We start from the raw sequence: 27,164 nt of genomic DNA on the forward strand, positions 1-27,164 counted from the left end.
AGGTCTCGTAAAATTTCTTTGAAGAACTAATCTCCCTGATTATGTCCTTGAGCTTATGTCAAAAACCTCATGAATCTTAATTCACGTAACTAATCTTTGTTTGGAGAAAATCATTTCAATTCAAGCGGGAAACTGTGCTATAGAAGATTAATTAAATAATTGAAGAATTTCAACACTCAATGTTTTGTTGGAACTAATTATTCATTCATCTGCGTTTGTAGACTTCTGGATATTTTATCCAACTTAAGTTGAGAAGTTTCTGAAGTTTGCAGAAACTTCATTGCATTGATCCGCCCATCTAATTAATGCCATCTTTCATGCACAATCTTGACTTCCTTGAATATGTTTAGTGTTCTTTTTTCTTTGGTGAAGAATATGTTAATCGATATATAAATTTCTCACTGGTTCATTCTTTTTGTGGTGTGAGATTAAGAAAACTTCCAAAATTCTCGTGGTGTGAGATTAAGAAAACTTAAACCTTTAGAGACCACTAATCAATAGTCAATCTTACCTAATTATAACTTTGTACATAATGCAATGTCAAAGACATTTGGTCAAATACTCTTCCGGCAAAGTGCATAAGAATTAGACAAAAATCACAGAATAGACCCACCAACCACCCTATATATGTATTGCTGTTATTGCATGCATTGCACCTCTGTCTAATCGACTTAACACTAACTTGACTATGACAAAACCCTAAATATCATATCTTCCATTATTGAACTCATCACCATCTACTAGCTAGCTAGAAACGCATGCTGCAACCGCCACGAATGGAAGCTAAATTAACTATGCATATATAGCTAACTGCATCTTCTGCATACTCCAATGGCATATGTGTGAGCCTTGATCTCGATCTCGAATTCTCGATCGTAGCTTCCTAACCAAGGGAGGCAATGTGGGAATGACATTTTGGCAGCACCAACGGCGTACTACTTCACGTGTTTCTTTCTACTGGTCACGTGAATTTGGGATTAAGATGTCGTTGATGATTGATGAACCAAACCAACCATTCTAAGAAAAGAAGAGAGAAGACAAACCAACTAGCTTAAGCAGCTTGTGATGCACGATTTCTCCACTCTCAACTGTGAGGAATATTGTAGAAAATTTGACGTACAATAAGTAAGTTGTCAAGACTCAAGACATACCATAAACAAAAAATAAAGGAAGTGGGGTGTCAAGAAAGAAGAAGAAGATGGGTGTCCACTGTTGAGGTTTGTTAGCTATGAACTCACATTTGAGATCAAACAAAAAGTAAAATGATAGAGGAAGGTCCCCATGCAGGAGGAGAGAGACCAAGGACCCCCCTCTTCCAACCTTTTTGGTCTTAAATACTAGGCATCTAAATTAGTCTTTATGCACACATGACACACCAAGGAAAATGCATGAACCTTTCTGATGCTTCGTGGTCCATTTTACTCCATCAAACTAGGAAAGTAGCGATCAAACTACAATCTATACTGACTCCCTTTTACTGTGAGTGATGACGCTAATCGGTGACTCTAGCGACCTAATTAAAATGGTGTTTCATTTACAACTTTCATAAATTTATTTTAAAGTTGTTTTAAGAGCTAACTAATTAAAATAGAAATCTCAAACTCCAAGTATAACTTTTTAAACTAGTGACGGCCTTCGATTAAACAATACAACGTTTATCGTATAGTGTATTTGCACTCACATAATAATTCCCAAACGGATTCGATATTGACAGAGAACTTCATCATTACGGTTGGTCAAAAACTATGAGTAAATGTGAAAGATCTATGTTATAACTAAGTTTGTTGGGTCACAAATTTGATCATGTCACTCCAAAACTCCAAAGAAATAAAAAAAAACGTACGAACATACAAATTACTTTTTTCCTTGTGTAAGGTGGTAGGTTTGTGTCGAGATCACGGATCATGACTTGACTATGATCGATGGTCGCGCACACAACATGATTGGTGGATATGGTGACTGGTAAGGACCCTCTTGCATGTTGCATGCGCATGAGTCATGACCTATAACTACCGATCAAGCTCAAGTAATTCTTAGTTTCTTACTTAACCACATGCATTCTTTATACTTAATCGATAGAACCTGAGAACCAACTAGGCAACTAATACCATTTACGCAGCCATTAAACGTAATTACATATATTTCCCTTTTACAGCTGAAATTTAGAGGGCCAGTGACCTAATTAAAAAAACAAACACAAAAGTAATATAAATCGAGATAAACATACTATTATATCATGTAGTAGGTCCAAAATTTCATATCCAGATACTCCTTGTTTTGTCTTTCAAAAATCTCAAATCATGTACCCTCATGCTTTTTATAATTATCTAGGTGATGGTCGAACCAACTTTCTGGCAGCCGATTCGACCGAAGACCTCCACTTGATTCGGCGACTACGGACCATAGTACGTACAATGGGATCCGGCTCCTCTAAAGTGAGGAGTGTGTAAATTTTACTTCAATTTTATAAGATCTTGATGCTCCAAATGATCTAAGGATTTTAATAATTGACTCCTCACTTTACACCAATTTTTAGAATTTTAATCTAAACACCGTTAATTTATCGTTAACTCCAAAAAAAAAAAAAGAAGAAGGGATTTGACGTGATCTTATGCTTCAATTCTTTCTTTGTGTTGCAACAATACTTTTGCTCTTTCTATGTGCATCCATGGATACTCTTCCATGGTTGAAGAAAATCTCTACAAAATTATTGATGTGCCAGTCTTAATGATATTAGGCCTCATCAAAAAGCCCGCGGATCAAGTGATCCGATGGAGGCCTGCCGGCCCTGAGGGCTAAAAGCCCGACCCAGCCCTTTAAAAAGCCCGCCTCGGTGGGTAGTGGGCTGGCCCGCCAAAAGCCCGCAAAAACCTGGCCCTGCCCTTAAAAGCCCGTAAAATTTTATATATATATGTGTGTGTGTGTGTGTGTTTATATATATATGTGTGTGTGTGTGTGTTTATATATATATATATATATATATATATAGAGAGAGAGAGAGAGAGAGAGAGATATATATATATATATATGTGTGTGTGTGTGTGTGTGTGTGAAAGTTCTTATACTTCTATATAGAATATGTGCATTAGTGTGTGTGTGTGTATATATATATATATATATATTCTACATATCGGTTGACCAATTCGATCGGATTCGAAAATATGGTGAAGTTGGCTAAATTTTTTACCACACTCATAATTTATTGTAATAAACTCATCAAACGGTCGGTTTTTCCATTTTCTTTGAATTGATAGGGGTTGCTCTTTGGAGTATATAATATATAAATATAAGTTTATAAGAGTAACTAAGTTTGACCTAATGGATCGAATTCGAAACGAGAACCAAATTGGCTGAATTTTCTATAACCACCATAAAACATTACAATCTCTCCATCGAGCGGTTGGTTTCTCCGAATTCATTTTTCACTTCATGGTTGCTTTAGAATGAACCTCAACAATTTAAATGTAATGTTTAAGTTATACAACTTTATTAGGAGGAAATTGGTATAGGTCAATGTGTTTGTAATTAAATTTTTTTTTTTATCTCATGTCCACACACATCCATCGATGGAATATTTACAAACGTGATGTGAAAAAATAAGCACGTTTTGCGGTCGTCATGTTATCGGTCAACCAAGAAAACATACAAGTGACGACGGTTGACCAATTCGATCGGATTCAAAAATATGGTGAAATTGGCTAAATTTTTTACCACACTCATAATTTATTGTAATAATGTCATCCAACGGTCCATTTTTCCATTTTCTTTGAATTGATATGGGTTGCTCTTTGGAGTGTATGATATATAGATATAGGTTTATAAGAGTAACTAAATTTGTCCTAGTTGATCGAATTCGAAACGAGAATCAAATTAGCTGAATTTTTTACAATCACCATAAAACATTACAATCTCTCAATCGAGCAGTTGATTTCTCTAAATTCATTTTCCACTTCATGGTTGCTTTAGAATGAACCTCAACAATTTAAATGCAATATACAAGCCATACAACTTTAGGAGGCAAATTAATATAGGCCAACATCTTTGTAATTAAAATTGAAATTTTTATCTTATGTCCACGCACATCCATCGATGAAATATTTACAGACGTGATGTGAAAAAATAAGCACGTTTCGCGGTCGTCATGTCATCGGTCAACCAAGAAAACATACAAGTGACGACGGTTGACCAATTCGATCGGATTCGAAAACATGGTAAAATTGGCTAAATTTTGTACCACACTCATAATTTATTGTAATAATCTCATCCAACGATCCATTTTTCCATTTTCTTTGAATTGATAGGGGTTGCTCTTTGGAGTGTATGATATATAGATATAGGTTTATAAGAGTAACTAAATTTGACCGAATTGATCGAATTCGAAACGAGAATCAAATTAGCTGAATTTTTTACAATCACCATAAAACATTACAATCTCTCAATCGAGCAGTTGATTTCTCTAAATTCATTTTCCACTTCATGGTTGCTTTAGAATGAACCTCAACAATTTAAATGCAATATACAAGTCATACGACTTTAGGAGGCAAATTGATATAGGCCAACATCTTTGCAATTAAAATTGAAAATTTTATCTTATGTCCACGCACATCCATCGATAGAATATTTACAGACATGATGTGAAAAAATAAGCACGTTTCGCGGTCGTCATGCCATCGGTCAACCAAGAAAACATACAAGTAACGACGGTTGACCAATTCGATCGGATTCGAAAATATGGTGAAATTGGCTAAATTTTTTACCACACTCATAATTTATTATAATAATATCATCCAACGGTCGGTTTTTCCATTTTATTTAAGTTGATAGAGGTTTCTCTCTAGAGTGTATGATATATAAATATAAGTTTATAAAAAATATTATCTTTAAAGATTTATTTGTAAATAAAGCCAGCAAGGCCCGCCCCGAAAAAGCCCGCGAGGCCCGCATTAAATGGATGGGCTTGGATCTTTCAATTTACAATAAAGCCCGGCCGGCTACTATTTAAAAATAGAGTAATGCCCGGCCCGGCCTGGCCCAAGCCCGCTACCAATGGGCCGGGCTCGGCCCGCTACCAATGGGCCGGGCTCGGCCCGTTGATGAGGCCTAAATGATATACACAATTATGAATTCATAATTATAAAGATGATTGAGGTAGTCAATGCAAGGTGTGGGTCACTGCAAACCAAGGATTTCACTTTAGCAAAATGCCAGTATTCGATCAACATGGGGTTTCATAAATCTTGTTACTGATACAAGTGATATGTCATGACTTTGAAAAATTAACTTCAAGGGTTTAAAATGTTCTTATTGGAATTTGAAAAAGATGCAATTGCATGATAAAATTTCTCCACCCATGGACAAGTTTCCATGGAAGCACTGACAAGTAGCAAACACAGATGTAGCGCAAAAAAAAGAAAGGAAGTTAGATTTGTTTATGGATTAACGGGAAGTTAATAATTTTTAGACTAAAATTTCAAAAATTGATTGTTTAGTGAGATGACAATTATTAGGACTCTTTGATCATATTGAGCATCAAGATTTTATGAAATTGAAGTAAATTCTCATATTCCTCACTTTAGAGGAGCCAGATCCGTGGATGCATGCATCTGTCTAGTTGGATCTTTAGGTGTTCCGCGTAGACTACATATGCTTATGTGGTCTTAAGGTTATCCAAGCCATTTCACTGAGGAGGCCAGGAATCAAAACTGAAATCGATTGCGAATAACCTTGATCAGTTTCTCTGTATCACTGCGTGTCTGCTTGTACAACTCCTCTGATCGATCTTTGCGTATGCTATTCTTTTTTAAAAAAGGATCTCAGCTATACTTTTCTGTAGTATTATTATTATCATTACATGAGGCCTGCACTTTGCACGTCTGCATTAATATAAAACTCATTGACTCAGTTTCACTTGAAACTTTGAGCATCACAAGTTGACCTTAGCTATTTCGCAATGAGAGAAACGCGTGGCTTGTTTCGCATGCTATGATCTACAGCTAACTAGCGAAGTTTGTGTATGCGAGGCTGCATAATACATACTGCTGCTGCAGCTGCTCGTACGTTGAGCTTCCTAACCGCCACCGACCGCGTGTTACTTTCTTTCTCCTCATAGTCATGCATGTGATTAATTCTGGGATTAAGTGATCTCTCTATTGACGGTGCGTTGATAATATATGTACCACAGCAACAATTCTTCTCAGAAAGAGATCGATGAGATAGAGAAGGAAATGATTAATCAATCATTCCTCTTTAGGGCAACATCATCCAAGGATATCAAATATTCTTACTACATGGAAAAACCATTATTTCAAATCCTATATGTTAGTATAGATACCTCTCAGGCACAAGTATCGGAAGCACAAAGCTCATTAGCCACTTAAAGTAATGCCAATAAAGCCCAAACATGATGCCGATACCAAACACTTGTGGTATCGGGTAGACCACTGTCTCACATTGGAAACAAAGGGGTGACAAGCTCATCCCCACACTATAAATACATATCTCTCCACTCATTCAAGATCTTCTCCATTCTCCACTAACTCCTACCTAGTCTACATTCTTACATGTATCTGACTTATGCATCAGAGAGTCGAAGGTCGGCTAGCCCGGTCTTCCCTCTGACCCTGTTCATGATTGGCAGGTACGGAATCCGGAGATGGAAGCTCTCACGACCACCCCGTTTCTTACCATTACCACTGAAACACTATATATCTTAAAATGGATGGTAAATCTTAACAAGATGTCGTGAGTAAAATTAGTTTCATGAAGTATATACTCGAAGTAATTAGTTATAATCTCAAAAAAAACAAGGCAAGAGCCAAGAGCGATAAGATGTTTCACAATGGATTTTAATTCCATGGTCGATCTTCTATCAAAACAATTCAGTTACGATTTTGGATTCCCTTTCCACGGAAACTTTAAAGACATATTTAATAGGGATTTATGGGTCTTGTTGGTTTTAGAGCGGTAGGCAAACCATCTCTGAAAGCTAGATAAAAAGACCGTGAGAAACAAAAAATTGAAGATGATGGGCACACGTTAGAACGGCCGGGGGGGGGGGGGGGGGGGGGGGGGGTTGGAACGTTTTCATACGTAGGCTTTATATATCACTGGGTACGACCGAGCAATCTATGACATAAATAGTAGTTTTCTTATGAGTGATGAGTTAACTACCGATGAAAGTTTATAAGAGCTAAATATGATCGGAGAACACCACTCCCGGAGACACCGACAAAAGTCTCTCCGCTAATCCCTTTATATAGTATACTTGATCACTGCTAATTGATGCCTCTGGCTCCTATTTCTTTGTTTAGAGCGCTTAGTTACGACCTAGGACTGCACTAGGATTCTAGTCACATTTAGTGCGACAATCTAAGAATGCACCAAGGGGATCTTAAAAAAACAGAATACGTATAATAAAGACCATAAGTAGAACAGTACAAATTCCTGAGTTCTTATTTGCTTAACAACAAAAAAGAAGTGTTCTTTTATTTCCTTGTAATGGTAGGTTTGGGTGGTAGGTTGGTGTCGCCATCAAGTCTGATGAGATATTGACTTGACTATACTTTAGTCGCACTCACCGTGATTGTTTAGGAGCCACTCACTTTGTTCAACAACCACGCTATAATGTCTTATATGTTCAAATACATATACCAACTGTATAACAAACTCCACCACTCCACCGCCATTAGTAAACTAAATCATACGTAACATATGGATTTAATGGGCTTGGAAGTTTACCTTCCACTAGACTAAGTCTCATAAGCTTATATTGGGCCACTATAGTTTGACCTTTAAAACTTAATAGTGAAATTCTAAAGCATTGAACTTTTTTGGATACGTTTACCTGGAAGTTACTTCTGGATACTTTGACTCTTTGAGTATGAAACCCAACTTAATTAGGCAAATACCTTGAATATGTATTTTTGGAGGAGTTTTTCTGAATCATTTACCCGGAAGGTGCCTAGGAGTTGGAGAGAATACAAGACCCACGAAGCCCAACCATCCTTCCAACTTCTTTCCATTCAATCATATCTTCCCATTCAGTCATTGACTTAAAAACATGCAAGTATCGAAGAAATTATCACTGCACAAAAAAAAAAAAAAAAAAAAACTGCAATGCATTATTTTTAGCTTTGATTTGTTTATTTTGTTTAACTTTTTCACCACTCAATTTAAGTCTCATTGAGAAATTTTAAGCAGGTTAGAGGAATTCGCTCAAAGTGATTTGTATTTCCTGTCACCAATGATTTTCCTTTTCGTGGTTTATACATGGATATCTATGAATGTTTTTAAGTACGATGTGAGGATCATAAGTTCATAACATATGGGACTGTTTTAGACAATATCATTTATCTTAATATGGTTCTCAGTATGAAACACTTTTTGCTGCTCCTGTAGGTTATGTGAAAACAATGGAGTAGTGCATCATCATGAATGGGCCTCCGCAGCTCAGTGAGTTCATTAGCTTTTGAACAACCATTCGATTAGCTTTGGAAAAGGTTGAATAAGGCAGAGGACCTTGGTAAGTGTTAGTTTCTCAATTTTGAATTAGGTCCTATCAAACACTAATTGTGAATACAAGATGAAGATGAATTTTCCTTCATTTACATTCATGAACTTCTATATATACCCTTTCATCATCTGCAATAGGTGGTAGTGATCTCCCTGTATTTAGTTACATGAAGTTATGGTAGCGATTTCTTTGCTGATTTTTATGGCACGTATGATGACTTTCAATGGAAACTGATATATTTTTTTTTCTTTTCATGTTTATCTGATTGTAAAGATGATGGCCTGAAACAGAATCGATTTTCATTTTCAGTGTTGGCATAGTTATTCATCAATTCCTTTCAAATATGTTTTCGGAACAAAGTCTTTACCTTATGCTTTACATTATATTATACATGCTCATCTCATTTACATTGGTTTTGCTGTATGATGCGTACTTGATTATCTCTGCCTTTTAGTTGATGCTCTCTATCAAATTGCTATTCACTCCCATTTATTGTCAATCTCAATTTTCACTTTGTTGCCTCTTGCTTCTGCTGAACTGAGTTACAAGGGGCAAGGATTTGGATAGTTTATTCTTTTTTTACCGTTATTATATGTAAAGTGCTGAGTATGCAGGTTATCTGCATTGAATTTTATATGCACGATTTATATATGGTTGCTTAGAAATTGAAAGAATACCGCTGCATTAGTTTGGTTGCAATAAGGAAGATGCTAACTGTGTTCCTTTTTAGGTTTACAGTTAAACAGAGCCATAGACCTTGGTGAGAATAACAGTCATATACCATAGGATGAGAAAGGAAGATTTACAAGCAGCAGCAGATGGAAGGTCAGAAAAATTGAAGAAGAGCTGTTAGTGGTAGAGCAAAGATCATATTGTCAGTATTGGCGGGTGGGTTTCTGCTGGCGTTCTCACATCTCTATGAGCAACTGATATTGAGGCCTAAAGGGCTAAGATCAAAGCTCCAAAAGCAAGAAATTAGAGGGCGTCCTCCGTCATTCCTCTTGGGGAATATCCTTGCATAACGCCTTCAAAGCAAGGTCCACTCAACAACAACAAAGACTACAGATCCTTAAAAGTCTCAGCATGATGATCGTAATGTACCTTCTATTTGTCACCAATGACCTTCAAAAATCTTCCCCCACGGAGTGAAGAAGTGAATATAGTACGTGTGTATACCATTATGCATTAGTTCATATATTATGCCAAAGACGATTATTTCAACATGAAAAGACGATTTATTAATTGTCGGTTGATTATTATAGATTATTTATTATGTGGTATTGTTTTAGTTTCTGTAAAGTTTCTAATCATATAATTGAATTTTGTAATTGTGCGTAGAAATGCATATGAGTTCAGAAAAGCATTCTACTACTGAAGTAGATGTTGAGACCTTTCAGCTCTTGCTCAAGCATGAAAAACTCTCGTGCATCAGCCCAGGTGAACTAATAAAATTACATTCAACTCATAAAATTACATTCAACTTTAATTTGTTTCTTTTCAAAATTTAAATGCTCTAGGTCCTCTGTATTGGCCTTTTCCACAAAAAGGGGAATCTTTTGTTACAATAGAAGGGTCGTTATATGCAATTTATTGTTTTTTGGGTTTGATTCGATGGCTTTCTGTCTTTGCTTTGTTTCGCATGTCAGTATGTCGCACAGTTTCCACTTCTGTCGGGGCTGTGGAGGCTTTACCTTTTTTTTTTTTGTAAGGAGCTCTACTTTGAATATGCAGAAACCTATAATCCGACTGCATGATTTTCTGAATGGAGTTGGGGACATTCGAGCACGGCACAAAATTCTATTGTAGAATCACAATCACCCTCAGTGCCCACAACAATGTAGCTACTAGCAGTGGTGAAGATCAGTTCTTGGACCAATTGAAGAAGTTGAGAAGGGAAACTTGATGTATAAGCTTGAAGTGTTCTTGAACTCTTGCGTACTTCATGGCTGGTAGGAGGCAATTGCCACTCTACAAAGCATGAAGGTGACGACCTTTCAGGTCAATACACAAATGACCCTTGGGGTTGTACGAAATGTTAACCGAACATGTGAAAGATCTGTTTGAAAATAAGGACTTCACTAATTGATTACTATTAGTTGTTAATTCACTTGGAAAGAAATAACTTGATATTTGTTATACAACCTAAATGCAGTTATACTATTGGCAACAAATTTCCATTTTTATTTAATCACAGCTTAGTTATCTTTGCGAGTCACACACTTAAAAAACATATGAAATTTAGCGGACATAATGCAGAAATGCTTTCTCGCGCCATCGTGTGGGTTGTCATTCCTAGTATACGCAATATGAGAGTACTATAGTAAGTGGTAGATTTTTCAATTCTCTTTAAATCCTAATCCATTCCAATTCTCCTTAAAATTTACAAAACTTTTTTCATGGCCGTCATCTTTTTCAAGTAGTGCTAGGGATTCTAAATTTTTATACTACATGTGAGTATCAAATGAAGTGGCATATGATGTGATAGCTTACGCATCATCAATTTCATCACGTTGAGAATCGTATCTAAATTGTGGAGATAACATCTACTGTGGTAGTAGACGCGTTATGACGTAAACAATTATTGTGTTAGAAGTGAGAACATGACATCTTACATGACATATGACATATCAATTGGTTTTCAAATTTGGTACAAACATTTGGAATCTCAAACAGTTAAATTTTTTTTTTGCCAATAATTATCTGTAATATAATGAAAGCTTTTAAGGCCCCGTTCGTTTTGTTGGAATTGGTGACTAGAAAAGGAAAGCATTTCCTTTTCCAACGCTTTGGCCTTAATTTTAGGTACGGAAAGGAAACGGAAGAGCCAACTGATATGGAATCAATTCCACTTTAGGGTGGAATTAGATTAATGCCTAGGAGGTGGTATTTCAATTCCAACCATATTGGGAATAGCCAAATGATGTTATATACCCCTCATTAATTGTTGACCAATTTTAACCATCTCCTTTACTATTGAGGGAAATGATGGAAAACGTGTGACGTCCCGAACCCGAATTCACCGGTTTACTAGTCACTTGGACGGTGAACGATCTTTACTTTCACTTTTACTGTCGTTTTAGTGCTTTTAGTGGCCCTAAAAGTTGGCTTTTTGTTCGGGTCAAAATTTGAGAAATTTTTTTTCATAAAAGTTGTAGAGGACATTAAACCGAGTCCGTGGACATATGGTGCGTAAAAATCGGAGTTCGTATGCGAAAGTTATAAGCGAAAATGTAAAGTTACCGTTCATGGTAGAAATTTGTATAAATAATGAAAATTTACTGTGGTAGGTTTTCAAATCTGGAAACCCACCTTTCTCTCTCCTCTCCCCCGATCTCTCCCCTTTCCTCTTCGGGCGATTCCTTCTCCCCTTCGATTCGCCGCCATCCGGCCATTAACCGGTGGGCAACCGGCCACCACGTGATCGCCTCTTCCTCCTCTTGACGCTAGTGGCCTTGAGTTATTTGGCCGAAAAACCCTGAATCGAAGCAAGGAACCTCACGGGGGCAGTTTGACCTTTTCCGGCGATTCAGCCATTTCCGGCCACCAAACCTGCGTCGAAGGTGCGGTTTTTGCCAAGGATTATTTTCCCCCTAGCCTTGAGCCACGATTTGTAGTGTAGAGGGAGAATCGATCAAAACCCGATCCTAGGGTTCTTGGATTTTCTGGGTTTTCTTCACCGGCCAATTTTGAGCACTTAAAGGTAAAATTGGAATGTGCTGTAGTTGAGAAACTTGTGGGGTCTGTTGTGATGTTGCTGCTGCCAAAATTTGGTGGCCATCGGAGGTGGTGGCCACCGGCGCTGTAGGTGGGGCGTGGAGGCACGTAGGGAAGTTTTCTAACTTTGATTTTTAGCCTATTAAATCCTATAATTGATGTAGAGCTCGTAAATGTGAATTTGGTTGGAATTGAAGAAAAGTTGTGTTGATAATGAAATTTCCGGAATTTAGAATTCCATTACTGATTTACGAGAATCCGACCGTCGGATTTCTCTCGGTTCTACCTTGGAACCTTTAAATTAACGAATTGGTATTAGTGGTATAATTTGGGTTGAATCCAAGAAGAAGTGAAGATATGATTATGAGGATTTGATTTTAGGAATCGTATTTAATTGCCGAATCGATATTCACGAATTATAATTGTGTACAGGGCGATATACCGAGCTATTACTCAATGAAGGAACTCGTATGCGTGATCGCCTAAATTGTACTGTGAGCGGACATTTATTTTAAATTAAATGTGCATGCAGTATATTATTATTTTCCGATTGAGGTTTAGTTTATTATTTGAATTATTGTGTGTTATGATTTTATGAGCTTGATTTCTTGAGATTTATTATGCTCTATGAGTTACGGGATTTTTAGTGGATTTCCTTCCCGAGGGCTTTCAATAGATTTTTCAAGCTATTTATTTATGAGTTATTGAGTTGGGAAATAATTTTCGGGAAGTGACTGATTAAGAAAATATTATGAGAATTATTGATTTCGAATATCGGTTTTTATGAGGATTCACGAGTACGAATGTTTCATCGAGTATTTGAGCATGATTGAATTATCGAGATTTATTGAGCTTTGAGCTCTGCATTTATCAGCCTTGAAGTTAGATTGAGATTTCTTTCCGAATTTCCAAAAGCATTTATTGATTTACAGAGTATTTGATTTATGCTTTCAAGAATTTATTGAGATATTGAGGTTTGAGTTATGCTTTCGGGGAATTATTAATGATTTATTGTAGTAATATCGAGTTTCTTTCTGAAAGCAAGTAATTGAAAGAGGTTGTTTCCAGTTTATTGAGGAGGCTATCAGTCAACGCATGCATGGATTACCTAGTTGGCAGTCCCTTCTAGGCAATAGTCTGGTTGGCAGTCCCTTCCAGACTGCATCCCGGTTGGCAGTCCCTTTCGATGTGTCACTTGGTTGGCAGTCCATTCCAGATGACATGAGGTAGTTAGTTGGCAGTCCCTTCTAACTACCTGTGGTTAGTTGGTAGTCCCTTCTATCCACCGCCTCCTATTCTGGTTGGCAGTCCCTTCCGATGCGTCATCTGGGTGGCAGTCCCTCCCAGATGGCATGAGATGACTAGACAGCAGTCCTTTCTAGTCATCAAACGAACCTCTTGAAAAATGATGTTTTAAAAATGATTGAGGATGAGATTTTAAGAGATTGCAGTAAAGATGATGATTTAAAGTATTTCCAAGATTGTTACTACATGCGAGGTTTTAGAGAATAACTTGGGAAAGCTTTAAGTTTTACTTATTCATTCGAAATTACTTATTTTTCGTCTACTCACTCTAACGATTGTTAAATGTTTTCCTCTGGGCCCTTCGGTTTTAAATGCCCAGTTTGCAGGCCAGTTTAGCTTGAGGTCAAGCGTACTTGGGGTTGAGGCATAGCTGTCATAGCTTCCGCATTATAAAAGTATCGGTCCTTTATCTTGTATTATATTCTCTTGTACGCCTGTACATTAGATTGCTCTGATAACCTATGAGATTAATATTCTTAAGTTCAGAATTGTTTGTGAAATGGAGATGTTGTGATATAGGGAGCAGGGTGGCTCTAGAAGAATAAGGGTGGATTATTTTAGAAGTTTAAATGTCTTTCTACAGGTTTTTGGGTAGTCCACTTTTAGAGGGCGTTCCGTCAATTTTTTTGGTAGAATTTCTTCTTAGGTGGGCCCTGCAGAGCCACTTTGGATTTTCAAGGTGAAATCCGGGGCGGGTCCTGTTAAAATGTCTGATGAAAAATGTCACATTAGAGTGTGAAATGATAAAAAAGTTACCTAGTTTCCCACTTGATTAAAAGTTCCATTATGAATTGTTAGTAATATTAATTTATGTTGAAGAAAAACTGAAATTGGGAGAGAATGTAGTCATGCTTTCATTGATAATAGGGGTCTCTTTATATAGAGGATTACAAGACATAGAATCAGAGTTGTACAAGGAAAGATGATCGTACAATTAATTGGATATCCTCGAGAATATCTCTAATTCTAAATCCTATTAGAACTAGGTCAAGTAACCTAGAGTTTGGGCCAAACACATATTCTGAATTTACTTGAATAATCCCCCTTGTGTCGCCCAAACGTGGTGCTCCTCTCGTTGCCTCATTAAAAACCTTGCCGAGTAACAAAAACCTTGTGGACCAAAAATAACCTCGGTTGAAGGGGAAAAAGAGCACAACACACCCTTCACGTTTCGAGACCATACATGTAGACATCTCCCCCTTTATTCTACTCACAACCCATAGTTGCATAAATCAAACCCATCAACATAATAACATCAAGCAAAAGAGAGGAAAAGTGGAGAAAGTGGTTGGTTACCAAACTAGCTCCCCTTGATGCAAAACTAGTGAGAGATGTTTCAAAGTATGAAAATTTCGGTTCTTTCAAACCCAAATTGCCATACAAATCCATAAAACTCTTAGAAACTTGAAGAACAAAGGCTTGAGATGACGAAACTAAGGTGTGATTGATCAAAGATGTATAGACTCTTCGGTTTTAGAACAAAACCCAAGAAGCTATACACTTTTCTCTACACAAAAGCTAAGAACCATAAACTACATGATGAGAACTATGGAAAATGGAGAGGAAATGGAGAGAGAAAGGAGATGAAATGGACGAAGGAATATCTAAAACATCCAAAGTGAGGGGAGGGTCTATATATAGGCCAAAAGTGATGAATGGAGGGTAGAGATCAAAGGAAATGAAGGGTTAGATGTGGTTGACAAATGTGTAAGCACAAAATGTGGATCTAGTTTTAATTCCACATAGAAATGACCTAGAAATCCCATAGAAATTTTGATGGAGGAGAAAAAGTAAGGGTAGAAGGGTCATTGTGTAGGGGAACAAGGTAATAAGTGGGAGATAAATGTGTAAGGTGTAAGAATGGGACCACTTGTCATCTTTCAAATTTTGAATTTCAAAATAACCTAGACCTAAAGTCTTCCCACCTAAAGTCTCTAACCCTAGTCAGCTCTTCCTTGTCCTCCACACCTGTTCTCGGCCAGAAATGTCAGGAATCCGGCTTTGACCACCATTGACCCATTTTTTGTCCGTTTGCGCACTTTCTTCTCCTTTCTTCCTTCAATTGAATCTTCACTGGGAGTTAGGAATTGGCTCTCGACTTCTTCATACCAAATATTCCTCCATGAGTGTAGATCATCCTAGTCAAATTTCAGAGCTTAATTCACCGTGGTTTGGCTGGAAATTCTGCCAGAATAGTACAGGTCCAATTTTACAGTTTTCGCCTTCTAGTGCAGAAAATTGGACCAATCTTTTGAAGGCCTTCCACTTCGAACTAGCTCTTGCACTCTTCATAAGAAATGATCATTAGGATGTATAAAATGGATCTGGAAAGTTTTAACTCATTTGGAGTTCATTTGGTCAATCTGCCGCTCCTCCTTCCTTGCCTAGCTCGGTTTTTCCTAGCCGAATTAGGAAAATGTCCTAAGATTGACTTTTTATGCATTTCCAAGCTTCTCCATCATTTCCTAGCATGATAAGGAAAACATAATAAATATATATAAATAAACACAAAGGTTAAGTAAAAGTGTAAGATTAGGGGAATAATTACTAGGTAATTATGGACCTAACATGCCCCAAATTAATATGGTCCAAATATTTGAAATCTCAAACTTTTATTTTCTTCCAAAATTATGTTTATCTTTTTTTTTTTTTTGTAATGAAATTGTGTTTATCTATAATATAATAAAAGAACTACTCTAAATTATAGGAAAAATTCTTAGATAGGGGTTTCCCAACCACGTGGCTTTAGGGCAAGCCAATCAGAAGAAAGAAACTTTTCTTCATTTTTCGAAACTGTCTCTACTTTTTAAAAGTAAAATACCCAAAATACCTCATGCTGGACATTGATTGGTCAGCTGCATCGCCACATGGTACGGCTGATGTAGGGAGATTCTCTCAATAATTGGCTAATTGCTAAAACTGATTTATACAAAATATTATTTGGTAATAACTTTTTGACTACTGAGTATAAAACTAAAGGCGCGAATCACATCATTTGAATCGCATCTTCTATAGCATGAGAAACTCTGCACTTCACCTAAGACATTATCACAAGTCCATCAGTTCCAAGCAACAATTCCTCAACTTCTCCTCATTACCATCCCCTGTTCTCGAATCACAAAACCCATGTCTTCGAATCCAAACCCGCAGGCTTGCATTAGTCCATCTCTTACAACTAGGCGTTTCAGACAAACCCATTTTGTTCTTCAAGAGAATCCATGCTCAGATTCTTACATCGGGCTTTCAAGAAGATGTTTTCCTTGCCAATCTTCTACTGGACTCGTACAAGAAATCCGGGTCTATTTTTTATGCACGGAAGCTGTTTGATAGAATGCCTGAGAGGAACTCCGTTACTTGGTCTTCTATGGTTTCTATGTATACCAAGCATGGGAAGAGCGATGAAGCACTGAAGGTGTTTTCGGAGTTCCATAGGAGTTCTGATGGGAGACCGAATGAGTATACCTTGCCTAGTGTTATTCGGGCTTGTACGCAGTTTGGAGGGGTTGATCAAGGTGCCCAAGTGCATTGTTTTGTCGTTAAGACTGGTTTTGATCTGGAAGTCTTTGTGGGTACTTCTTTAATTGATTTTTATGTAAAAATGGGTGATATAGAAGAGGCGAGATTGATTTTTGATGGTTTAAAAGTTAAGAGTGCGGTTACTTGGACTATTGTTATAGCAGGGTATGCGAAAAGTGGAAGAAGTGAAGCGGCTTTGAAGTTGTTTTATCATATGAAAGACACTGATGTTCTTCCCGATAAATATGTGCTCTCTGCTCTTCTGACCGCATGTTCTGGCATCAAGTTCATTGGAGGCGGCAAGCAAATTCATGCTTATGTGCTGAGAAGGGGAACAGAAATGGATGTTTCGGTGGTTAATGTACTAATAGATTTCTACACAAAGTGCGGTCAAGTCCAGGCAGGACATAAACTATTTGATAAGATGGTAGATAAGGACCTTATTTCATGGACCACAATGATAGCAGGGTACATGCAAAACTCGATGCACATGGAGGCCGTTAAGCTATTTTCTGAAATGACCAGATTGGGTTGGAAGGCAGATGGATATGGATGCAGTAGCATTCTTACTTCATGTGGTTCACTTGAGGCTCTGAAACATGGGAGAGAAGTGCACGCTTATACTATCAGGGTTGATCTTGTCTACGAATATTATGTGAAGAATAGTTTGATTGATATGTATGCAAAATGTGATTCCCTGACTGACGCAAGAAGAGTTTTTGATTCCATGACTGATCATAATGTGGTCTCTTACAATGCAATGATTGAAGGATACTCAAGGCAGGATAAGGTGGCTGAAGCTCTGGATCTTTTCAATCTTATGAGGCTTAAATTGGTCCAGCCTAGTATCTTGACATTTGTCAGTCTTCTTGGTGTCTCAGCTGCTTTATTGACCTTGGAATTAAGCAAGCAAATCCATGGGCTGACCACCAAGTACGGGTTATCTTTGGATATATTTGCTGGCAGTGCTCTCATTGATGTTTATTCCAAGTGTTCATGTATTCGCGAAGCTAAACTTGTATTCGAGGAGATGAATGAAAAAGATATAGTTGTGTGGAATTCAATGTTCTGTGGATACGCCCAACAGCTGGAAAGTGAAGAGGCTCTTAAGTTGTACTCAGAACTACAATTATCAAGACAAAATCCTAATGAGTTTACTTTTGCTTCCCTAATCTCAGCAGCCAGCAACCTAGCAAGTATCCAACATGGTCAACAGTTCCATAGCCAGATCTTTAAAATTGGTCTTGAGAATGATCCCTTTGTCACAAATGCCCTTGTGGATATGTATTCCAAGTGTGGAAGCATTACAGAGGCTCGCAAAATATTTGATTCCAAAACTTTGAAAGATGTTGCCTGTTGGAATTCCATTATCTCAACGTATGCACATCATGGAGAAGCAGAAAAAGCTCTTCTGATGTTTGAAAAAATGATGAATGAGGGGATAAAACCCAACTATATCACCTTTGTGGGGGTGCTATCAGCTTGTAGCCATGCAGGCCTTGTGGAAGATGGACTTGGTCACTTTGAATCAATGCCTTGGTTTGGAATCGAACCAGGGATGGAACATTATTCTTGCATAGTTTCTCTCTTGGGCCGCGCCGGTAAATTATCTGAAGCTAAGGAATTTATTGAGAAAATGCCAATGAAACCACCAGCAATGATATGGAGGAGTTTACTCGGTTCATGTACAGCTGCAGGTAATGTTGAATTGGGGATCTATGCAGCAGAGATGGCAATTTTGAGTGATCCAATGGATAGTGGATCGTATATCTTACTTTCAAATATGTATGCATCCGAAGGTATGTGGGATGATGTCAAGAGAGTGAGGAAAAAAATGGAGTATAATGGTGTAGTGAAAGAAACCGGACGTAGTTGGTTCTAACTTCTAAGTGAATAATGAAGAATGAAGCTCAGTACCCAAGGTGAGGAGAATTGTTTTGAAGGAGGGAAAGAGTGGTTGACAAAGCCTATTTGCTGCAAAACAGATATTTGTCATTGCGAAACTGGCCTAATTTTTCTCTATCAGTCAATCTGATTCTGCAGATCCAAGGGTTTTTTATGTGCGTGACATTACAACACATACATGATTGAGCAATCATGCTAAGTGAAGCTGCAACATGATGAGCTCCTGAACAACTATGAATTGAGAATTTACAGGTGCGTCTTTCTGAACTGTGAAGTGAAGCTTGTGACTCATATGCAAAATATGGGGCTTCTTTTAGTTTGGGTATTTAAGCTGGTGAATTAATCTCGACTTTGACAGCAAAAGTTTTAATTCAGTGCAATGATAATGGAGGAAGATTCTTTGTTGGGTTTAAAACATGAGTCGCATTCAAGAAGCTGGTGAAGACATCATTGGAGTGGACAGCTGATCTGAAGAAATTTGGAGATGACATGGTAGTCTAAAATGAAAATATTGATTCCCATCGTGTATATACATGAAAGTTGTGAATGCAAGTTGATGCTTTTTTGCTTTAGAGAACATGAGACTGTACGATGGGAAAAACATTGGAAAAACCTTATATTGGTAAAATTAGGATGACCACTAGTACCTGTTCTTTCGCACTTCGCTAATGAATTTAACCTCAATTTTAACAATTTTTTGAACTACTTTTGAGATATTAGAAGAGACTAATCCCAAATAAGACATGAAATTAATGAAGAAATTGGAGAGTCCCTTAGTCATGTTCATGATGGTTCAGATTTAATGGTGTCGAAACAAGTGTATTATACCCTTGTAAGATAAATGACTAAAGTGACTGATTACATGAAAATAAGGATAAAGTTTCCTAAACAATAAATTCTTTAGCAATATACGAAGGATTCGAACTTGGAGTCTCTACCACCATTATGTTGAAGAACAATACTTTATTTTGGTTTTTTTTTTTTCCAAATAGTTGGAATTATTGCAAGAAACTGATTCCAAATAAACGCTGTATCCTTGTTAACTCCAAGTTATGACAGCAGTTATAAGAAGTTTCCATGGATATGGATTACTTGTAAGTCGTCTGATTTTTTATCTTCAAATTAGAGTGATGATCATTTTCTTGTGAAGTAAGTTGAAAGTCGGAACATTACTTGGTCTAATAAAGTCAGTATCATTTCTTGTCAAGCTATGTGGCGTTAGCTTGTTCTCGCCAAGCACTTCTTTTCGCAAACAACAGTATCATTAAATTCAAAAAAGTACATCTAACATTCAATTGCAGGGTCTTAACTTGATGATTCCAAAAATGTTACGTAAGTTTTTAGACAACACTGTACAGAAAACAAGAAACTAAATGAAGCCAGGATATCAGAGCTTGCGCATCACATGTAATTTTTACCAAAACCTCTTTATGCAGACACTGCAGTTCGTTCTGCTGATTCTGCTGCAACCTCTAATGGAAACCTTTCCTTGAAACCTAGCATCTTGTTCAATGCACCAATGTAGGCCTTGACACTAGAAACAACAATGTCCATTCCTGCCCCAATCCCACTGGCACCAGAAGACAAAATAGAGATTCAAATTACTAATGTTCAAGTAAACTTCAGAAGCGAAAAAAAAAAAAAGGCAATTACCTGAATGTCCGTTGAGATATCTCACCAGTGACCGTATCACTATTTTCAACTCGAATTGCAACACGAGTAGTGGCTATTGCATCTATTCCCTCTGTGACCGCATTCATAGAGTACTCAACAAGTGTTACTGGTTCCTGCCATACAACAGAGTTGCAAACTTTTTTAGAAAAGACATGCTACTAAAGTTTGTAGCACAACTGGGAACCAGCTGGAGTTTCAAAACTAAGAACTCTTCAAAATTCTTCTAAAAAAACAAGTACTAAGGTTATCAACCTTGAAACGAATCTCTGAAGTACACTTTAAACACTCATGGTTGCATTTTTATTAATAAACTTTACCAAAAATCAACCATGTGCATAAGCTTGAAACATGAGTAACAGCGTACAAGTGTTGCAATAAACACTTTCAAGAATCAAATGTGATTGCAAGTTAGAAAGTTACAGCATATTCTTATCGAACCTTCACAATGAGATCAACAGCCTTGTAAGCTGAATCCACTGGACCCGTTCCAACTGAACATGCAATATGCTCTCTCCCATCAGCATCAATTAGTTTAACAGTTGCTGTAGAAAGACCAAGAGTTCCACAGGTAACCTGAGAATCCAGTCCGGGTAAAGTAGAGATGAGTTGATCTTAAAACTTCAGCGGATTAAAAGATGATCAACGAAGTTGAAAACTGTCATGACTCACCTGTAGATCATGAAGTTTCCAGACAACTTCTGGCTGAAAAACTTCATCTGACACCAATGCTCTGAGGTCTGCATCAGTGACTCTCTGTGAAACCAATCAATTAAAATAAGAGGGCAAACAAGAATATCTTGAAGAACACCAAAACAAGAATATAAATCATTAAAATATTGATACGATATAGAGTTCATTCTGTCCACTTACATCTTGATCAATTGGGCTGTTAGGTTGTACAATCCAATATTTAAGAGTTCTGGTCTTTAAATAATTTACTATATACCGACAAAGGAATTTCAGAAAGGCAATAATGCATATTATAACGTCATTATCTATTAGACAATGAATTCTGGAAGTGTATCACAAGATTCAATTTACCTTTTTCTGATCAGCTACTCCTTTGAAACGCCAGAATACAGTCTCAAGCTGAACATCATCAAGCTCATAACCAAGCTAACAAGAGCAAAGAGTGCATCAGAAAACTGTAGTCAACAAACCAACAAATTTGATTCCACATTGCAAGAAATAAGCAGCACTGTGTACCTGTTCAAGTTGCTTTTTCACAGCATGGCGTCCACTGCAAAAGAAAATCATGCCCAGACCAAAAACCGACAATTTAGTGTTTGGAGGAATAAAATGTTTAGTGCACAAAATAAGTAAATTTCCGAGAAGGAAAACATACATGCAAGTGAAACAAGTGAATTATCAAATGGCACATTTATCTTATTGGACAACTGACAAAGGATTTTACAGTTAAAAACAAATGTAGTTTATATCTAAAACTTTGTATTTGATGATTCACAATCATAACAATCTTCCTAAGCACAACTATTCACACAGGTTTAGCATGGACTGTGTGTGCCTTTATAACCAATATTCCAGATCCTTCCCCCCAACCCAAGTTTCTGAACACAAAATCAGATAGAAGTTCAAGGTTTGGAAATTAGAGGTCCAATTACAAATATAAAGAAAAAAATTTAGGGCCGCCCGGTAACATCTTATCTGCAGGTGTTGATTTTGTTTTAGAAAGTATCTAAGAAAGAGAAGTTAAAAAATGGCAGGAAAGAGACAATACATGATTTTTTTTTTTTTTTTTTTTTGAAATAGGAGATAATACATGATAGGGGTGAGGAAATGTCATAAATACACTAAAAACAGTTTCAACTAATTTCTTTTTTGTGTTTCTTTCATCTTTATCTATTGCACACCTCTCTCATCTCCCTCCCTCATTTTTCTAATATGGAAACATTTTCAAACTAACCATTACATGTTGAAATTCAACTTGAATGAAATAATTAGTTAAGCGAATCAGGTCATCCTATTCATGCATGATGGAAAAAAAATCAGGGGAATGAAAGGTGCATCAAAACTTATTAACTGAACATAAAGCTGAAGAGCAGTACAAAGTCACAAAATAAAATGGTGCCAACAAATATCCAATGGTTACTAGGAAACTGTTATAACACTCCAAGAAATCTGATCTAGACTCCAAGAAGATACTTCATTATTTCTATAAGCTCATAGAATAAGTGAAGAGGTGTCTATGGACTTTGTGAGAATGTTAATATCAATTCCCTAGTCACTATCAACCCAAATCACCAAGTTCCACAAGAACAACAATAACTTACAGATAACATGCTTGAAAAAGATATATAGAATCTTAGTTCAATAACCAGTCTCTAATAGGGATGCAAAAATGTGCTCGTTATTCCCTGTTTATAAGCTTTATCACTACTTACTACATAAACCAATTGAAGGAACACACTTCTCAAGATTCAGTTAACAATTAGGAACTAAGAAGCATGTGGGAATTAAGAAGTTGCTTATCAAAAATATTGCTATTGATTTCAATAGGGTGATTGAGCTTTAACTTTCTACTTCCCATTATTATGAACAGAAAAGGAAAGTACGTGTTCAGCCCATAAATTAGAATGATTGTTTTTAAAGACCTTACCTAAGTTTCCCTAGGACAATGCCAGCTTCATTGGACCGGTCATACCCAATATCTTCAGGACATATAATTTCATATGTACGTTTGTCCTTGAGCATTCCATCCTATAGATCAGAAAGCATATTAGATGTATATACTAATACTAATAAATTTTATTATGGCCAACTGAAACTACAGAAATGGGTAAAAATTATTTCAAATTGAATAACCTGATGGATACCACTTTCATGTGCAAAAGCATTAGATCCAACAATAGCCTTGTGTGGCTGCACATGCATCCCAGTGTACTCTGAAACCTATAAAACCAAAACATTTAGTTAAGAAACTCCATCCAAAGCAGTTACAGTAATGAAGGAAGAACTCGTTGAAGAAAAAATACCATCTTGCTCGTCATATAAATATGCCGAGGATTGATTCCAGTATAAAGCCCCCCAAGTACATGCTCCCCACGGCAGTTTAAGGTCATGACAACCTGCAGATATATTCAGTTAACCATGTTATTTAAAGGAAAACGAGAAGAAACAATAAACAAAATATAGCTAAGTTCATAGAATTTAAAAAGATCAATATTGGCCCAGTGATATGATAAAAATAACATTCTTGAAAAAAAAAATAGAAATAACAAAACTACAATAACCAAAGAAAAAAAAAACTTTAGCTACATTTCCTAAAGAAGAAAGCAATTGTATGATAGATAGTTTTGAGGCAATTCACATAGGTTTGACATGAACTAATAAGAAAGACTTCTCCAAATTCAACATTACTTATAACTAAACTTCAAAGATTGCATGTTGCAACAGCAAATACTCTCACCTCCTCTAATGAAGCATTACCAGCCCTTTCACCAATTCCATTGATTGTTACTTCCAATTGCCTAGCACCTCTACTTGCCCCCTGAACATAGATAAGATTAAGTATCAGTGCATTTTGTCAAAAACTCAAAATAGTACATGCCCAATTATAAGACCAAAAGAAAAAGTATACCGCTAAAGTGTTGGCGGTAGAAAGTCCAAGATCATTTTGACAGTGAGTCGAGATGATCACGTTATCAATTCCAGGGGTATTAGATTTAATGTCAGCAATCAACTGACCAAATTCAGTTGGCACGGTATAACCCACAGTGTCAGGAATGTTCAGAGTTGTTGCCCCAGCCTTTATAACTTCACCTAAAATCTGATATAGAAATTCCTTCTCAGATCTAGTAGGGGTTGGGCCAAGAAAACAAAAGAAGGAAATATTAGAAACACAAGCAAATGAAATCTACTGAATAGAAGGAAAAAAAAATATAAGTAAAGAGGCTAAAGAAATCTATGATTCAACACAATTCAGGCTTCAATTGCAGGTTACAGTATGTAATACAAGTATTGTCAAGATGGATTACAATAATGATAAGTTTATAGGTGGAACACGTGCGAATTTACAAGGATAAAATTTTGCGAAGTCAATGACAAAGCTGAAAGATAACTGTTATCCCAAATGTTAACTGTGAAGTGTTCAGCAGCAAAACATGTTCCACATTCCCTTTATTTGGCCAGGAAACAAGTCTAATACTTTGATGTTCCTGCTGCTCAAATACATTATATGGTACCAAATACTAATGCCAGATCAACAATGTGACTAATCAACCCACGAACGGGTAATAGTCAGCTCGCACACAGCCACATAATTGACAAAGCAAGCCCTAATCCAACATATATTCTTTCCCTCACTGGGCAATAGTAAAGTAAAAGTATGACACGCTTTGAATCCATGAGGTACACTAAACAATAGATGGTTCAAGATATAACTACTCACAGCTCTGCAGATTTAACCCAACCACCAATACCATCCTACTAAACTCTTAGCCGCAATGCCAAAGTCCAGTATCTAAGTTTCCAAAAATAAAGCAAAACATGTCCTAGCATTTGCTGCCTAAGCCAACCTCCTGAACCATCAAGTGCAAGTTGTACAGCTAAATCATAATTTCAACATATTTACCTAACGAGATTGCTTACGCTGACAGTATATTCAAAGTCATCACGCATGAAACTCGATAATCAACGCATTTTGAACTTGATAAGCAACAGGCAATTTTAAGTAAGGGTCAAAATTGATGATAACGAAGACTAATAATTCAAAATTATCGCCGAAATCAGCACACAAGGACTTGTGTTTCCTTCTTCTGGGACAAAATAAAGTTTTCCTTATTTAACTACATTTGTTTTACAGAATCAATAATTTTACCTGCCAGCATCTTCAGGGCTAAACTCGACATCTTGGCAACCCAAGCTCCTAGCGTAGCTCACCATGCTCCTCGCAATCTCGATCACCTGCTCCTTCGTCTTCCTCAGCTTATGCTCCATATGAATCGGACTGGTAGCAATGAAAGTATGAACCCTCGGCCTCTTTGCGTACTTCACCGCCTCCCACGCCGTCTTAATATCCTTCTCATTGCACCTGGACAGCCCACAGATCACAGGGACATAACCGTCTTTATCCACGAAATTCCCGACCTCTTTCGCGATCATCTTCACGGCTTCGAAGTCGTCCTTCGACGCCGCAGGGAACCCGGCCTCGATTATGTCGACGCCGAGCTTGGCCAGCTGGCGCGCAATGTCGAGCTTCTCCTTGGAGGTGAGCGAGGCGCCGGGGGACTGCTCGCCGTCGCGGAGCGTGGTGTCGAATATGCGGACATAGTTCGGGTCGGAGATGCGGTTGGGGACGTAGTTGGGGCGGCGCGTGGGGGAAGGGTTAGGGTTTTGTGAGCAGAGAACTCGTGCTCTGGTAGCGGCGCGGAGATTGGGAGCCGAAATCGGGAGGCTCGGGCTGTGGTGACGGCGGTTCGGGAGATTTGAACGGAATAGGAGCTGCGATTGGGAGTGAGAGCATCGGACTGGAGAAGAAGAAACTATGGCGGCGGGTGAGATTGTGTGGGGAGTGCACACAGCGGCCATTGTTAGAAAGAGGGAGGTACGAAACAAGTGGAGGAGGCTGCAGGGAGTTTATATAAATACTATAGTACCCCGCAGGGACAAAAGAAGGAGAAGGGAGGGAGTGTGGCCCCGTTTGATATTTATCAGGGTTGTTTTGGTCTTGAGGCGGGCCTTGCTTTCCACGTGGAGCGATGGCGGCGGGTTTAACATTTTTGATTAAGGGGGAAGTAGAAACATTAATTTAAGATTTTCAAATGTGATGGAGTGAGATAGGGATCAAATTTTCAACGAGCGATTGTGTTACACTGTCACGCAATATTTTGTTTAGATATGTGTCGGGTCATTAGTGATGAGAAAAATGAGTATCTGTATGATTTATGCATAAGCTTTCAAAAAAATGATAAACAGGCATGAGCTTAATGAGTTATTTGGTTGGAATTAGGGTTGGAGTCTGTGATCAAAAGACGATGCGTTTTAGTTCTAGGTAAGAAGGATGGTTATGGGGCAGTGGATTTATTATATGAATGATTTTTGTTTTGTTTGAGGGATCAAATAGTTTGATAATGTTATTGCAACTTGTTAGGTCCATAATTACATACTAATTATTCCCTTAATCTTGCACTTTTGCTTAACCTTTTTGTTTATTTATATATATTTATTATGTTTTCCTTATCAACCACTGCAAGTAACCTAGTGGTTCTTGTCTAGTTGGGTGTGCTCCCCAACCTAGGTTCGAACCCCGAAGCTGTCAAAGTGGCCAAGCACTGTGCTGCAATGCACAGTTGGAGCATTTCACATGCGTCGAAGGGGTTTATCTTGGGCCTAGGAAGCCTTTGGGTTCCCCATGTGCTGCAATGCACAGTTGGAGCATTTCACATGCGCCGAAGGGGTTTATCTTGGACCTAAGAAGCCTTTGGGTTCCCCTTGACAAAGTCAAAAAAAATATGTTTTCCTTATCATTATAGGAAATGATGGAGAAGCTTGGAAATGCACTAAAAAGTCAACTTTAGCA

At 37.5% G+C, this 27,164-nt stretch overlaps 2 protein-coding genes and 1 long non-coding RNA gene across 4 annotated transcripts; 2 read left to right on the top strand and 1 right to left on the bottom strand.

Moving 5' to 3' along the window:
- The first annotated feature begins 8,006 nt into the window (after positions 1-8,006).
- Positions 8,007-10,683, top strand: LOC112189603. The gene is made up of 4 exons (XR_002931989.2): positions 8,007-8,199; positions 8,398-8,521; positions 9,243-9,674; positions 10,244-10,683. It is a non-coding gene; the product is annotated as an uncharacterized LOC112189603 (long non-coding RNA).
- Positions 10,684-16,499: 5,816 nt separating this feature from the next.
- Positions 16,500-19,593, top strand: LOC112189224 (pentatricopeptide repeat-containing protein At4g39530). 2 transcript variants are annotated; one of them, XM_024328516.2, is made up of 2 exons: positions 16,500-19,204; positions 19,311-19,593. In XM_024328516.2, the coding sequence occupies exon 1, from the start codon at positions 16,548-16,550 to the stop codon at positions 18,927-18,929; it is 2,382 nt and encodes a 793-aa protein (XP_024184284.1). In that variant the 5' UTR covers positions 16,500-16,547; the 3' UTR covers positions 18,930-19,204; positions 19,311-19,593. The 2 variants fall into 2 exon arrangements, with proteins under 2 accessions (XP_024184284.1, XP_024184285.1); XM_024328517.2 differs by having other exon boundaries at positions 19,328-19,593.
- Positions 19,594-20,200: 607 nt separating this feature from the next.
- LOC112187363 (2-isopropylmalate synthase 2, chloroplastic) lies at positions 20,201-26,229 on the bottom strand. Its single transcript, XM_024326123.2, has 12 exons — positions 25,464-26,229; positions 24,225-24,438; positions 24,054-24,134; positions 23,620-23,712; positions 23,450-23,536; positions 23,244-23,344; positions 21,833-21,866; positions 21,668-21,742; positions 21,296-21,379; positions 21,065-21,199; positions 20,606-20,739; positions 20,201-20,522 (listed from the first exon to the last, which is right to left on the bottom strand). The coding sequence occupies exons 1-12, from the start codon at positions 26,171-26,173 to the stop codon at positions 20,381-20,383; spliced, it is 1,890 nt and encodes a 629-aa protein (XP_024181891.1). The 5' UTR covers positions 26,174-26,229; the 3' UTR covers positions 20,201-20,380.
- Positions 26,230-27,164: the final 935 nt, after the last annotated feature.

The sequence above is a fragment of the Rosa chinensis genome, chromosome 2 (genome assembly GCF_002994745.2).
Source record: "Rosa chinensis cultivar Old Blush chromosome 2, RchiOBHm-V2, whole genome shotgun sequence".
Lineage (NCBI taxonomy): Eukaryota > Viridiplantae > Streptophyta > Magnoliopsida > Rosales > Rosaceae > Rosa > Rosa chinensis.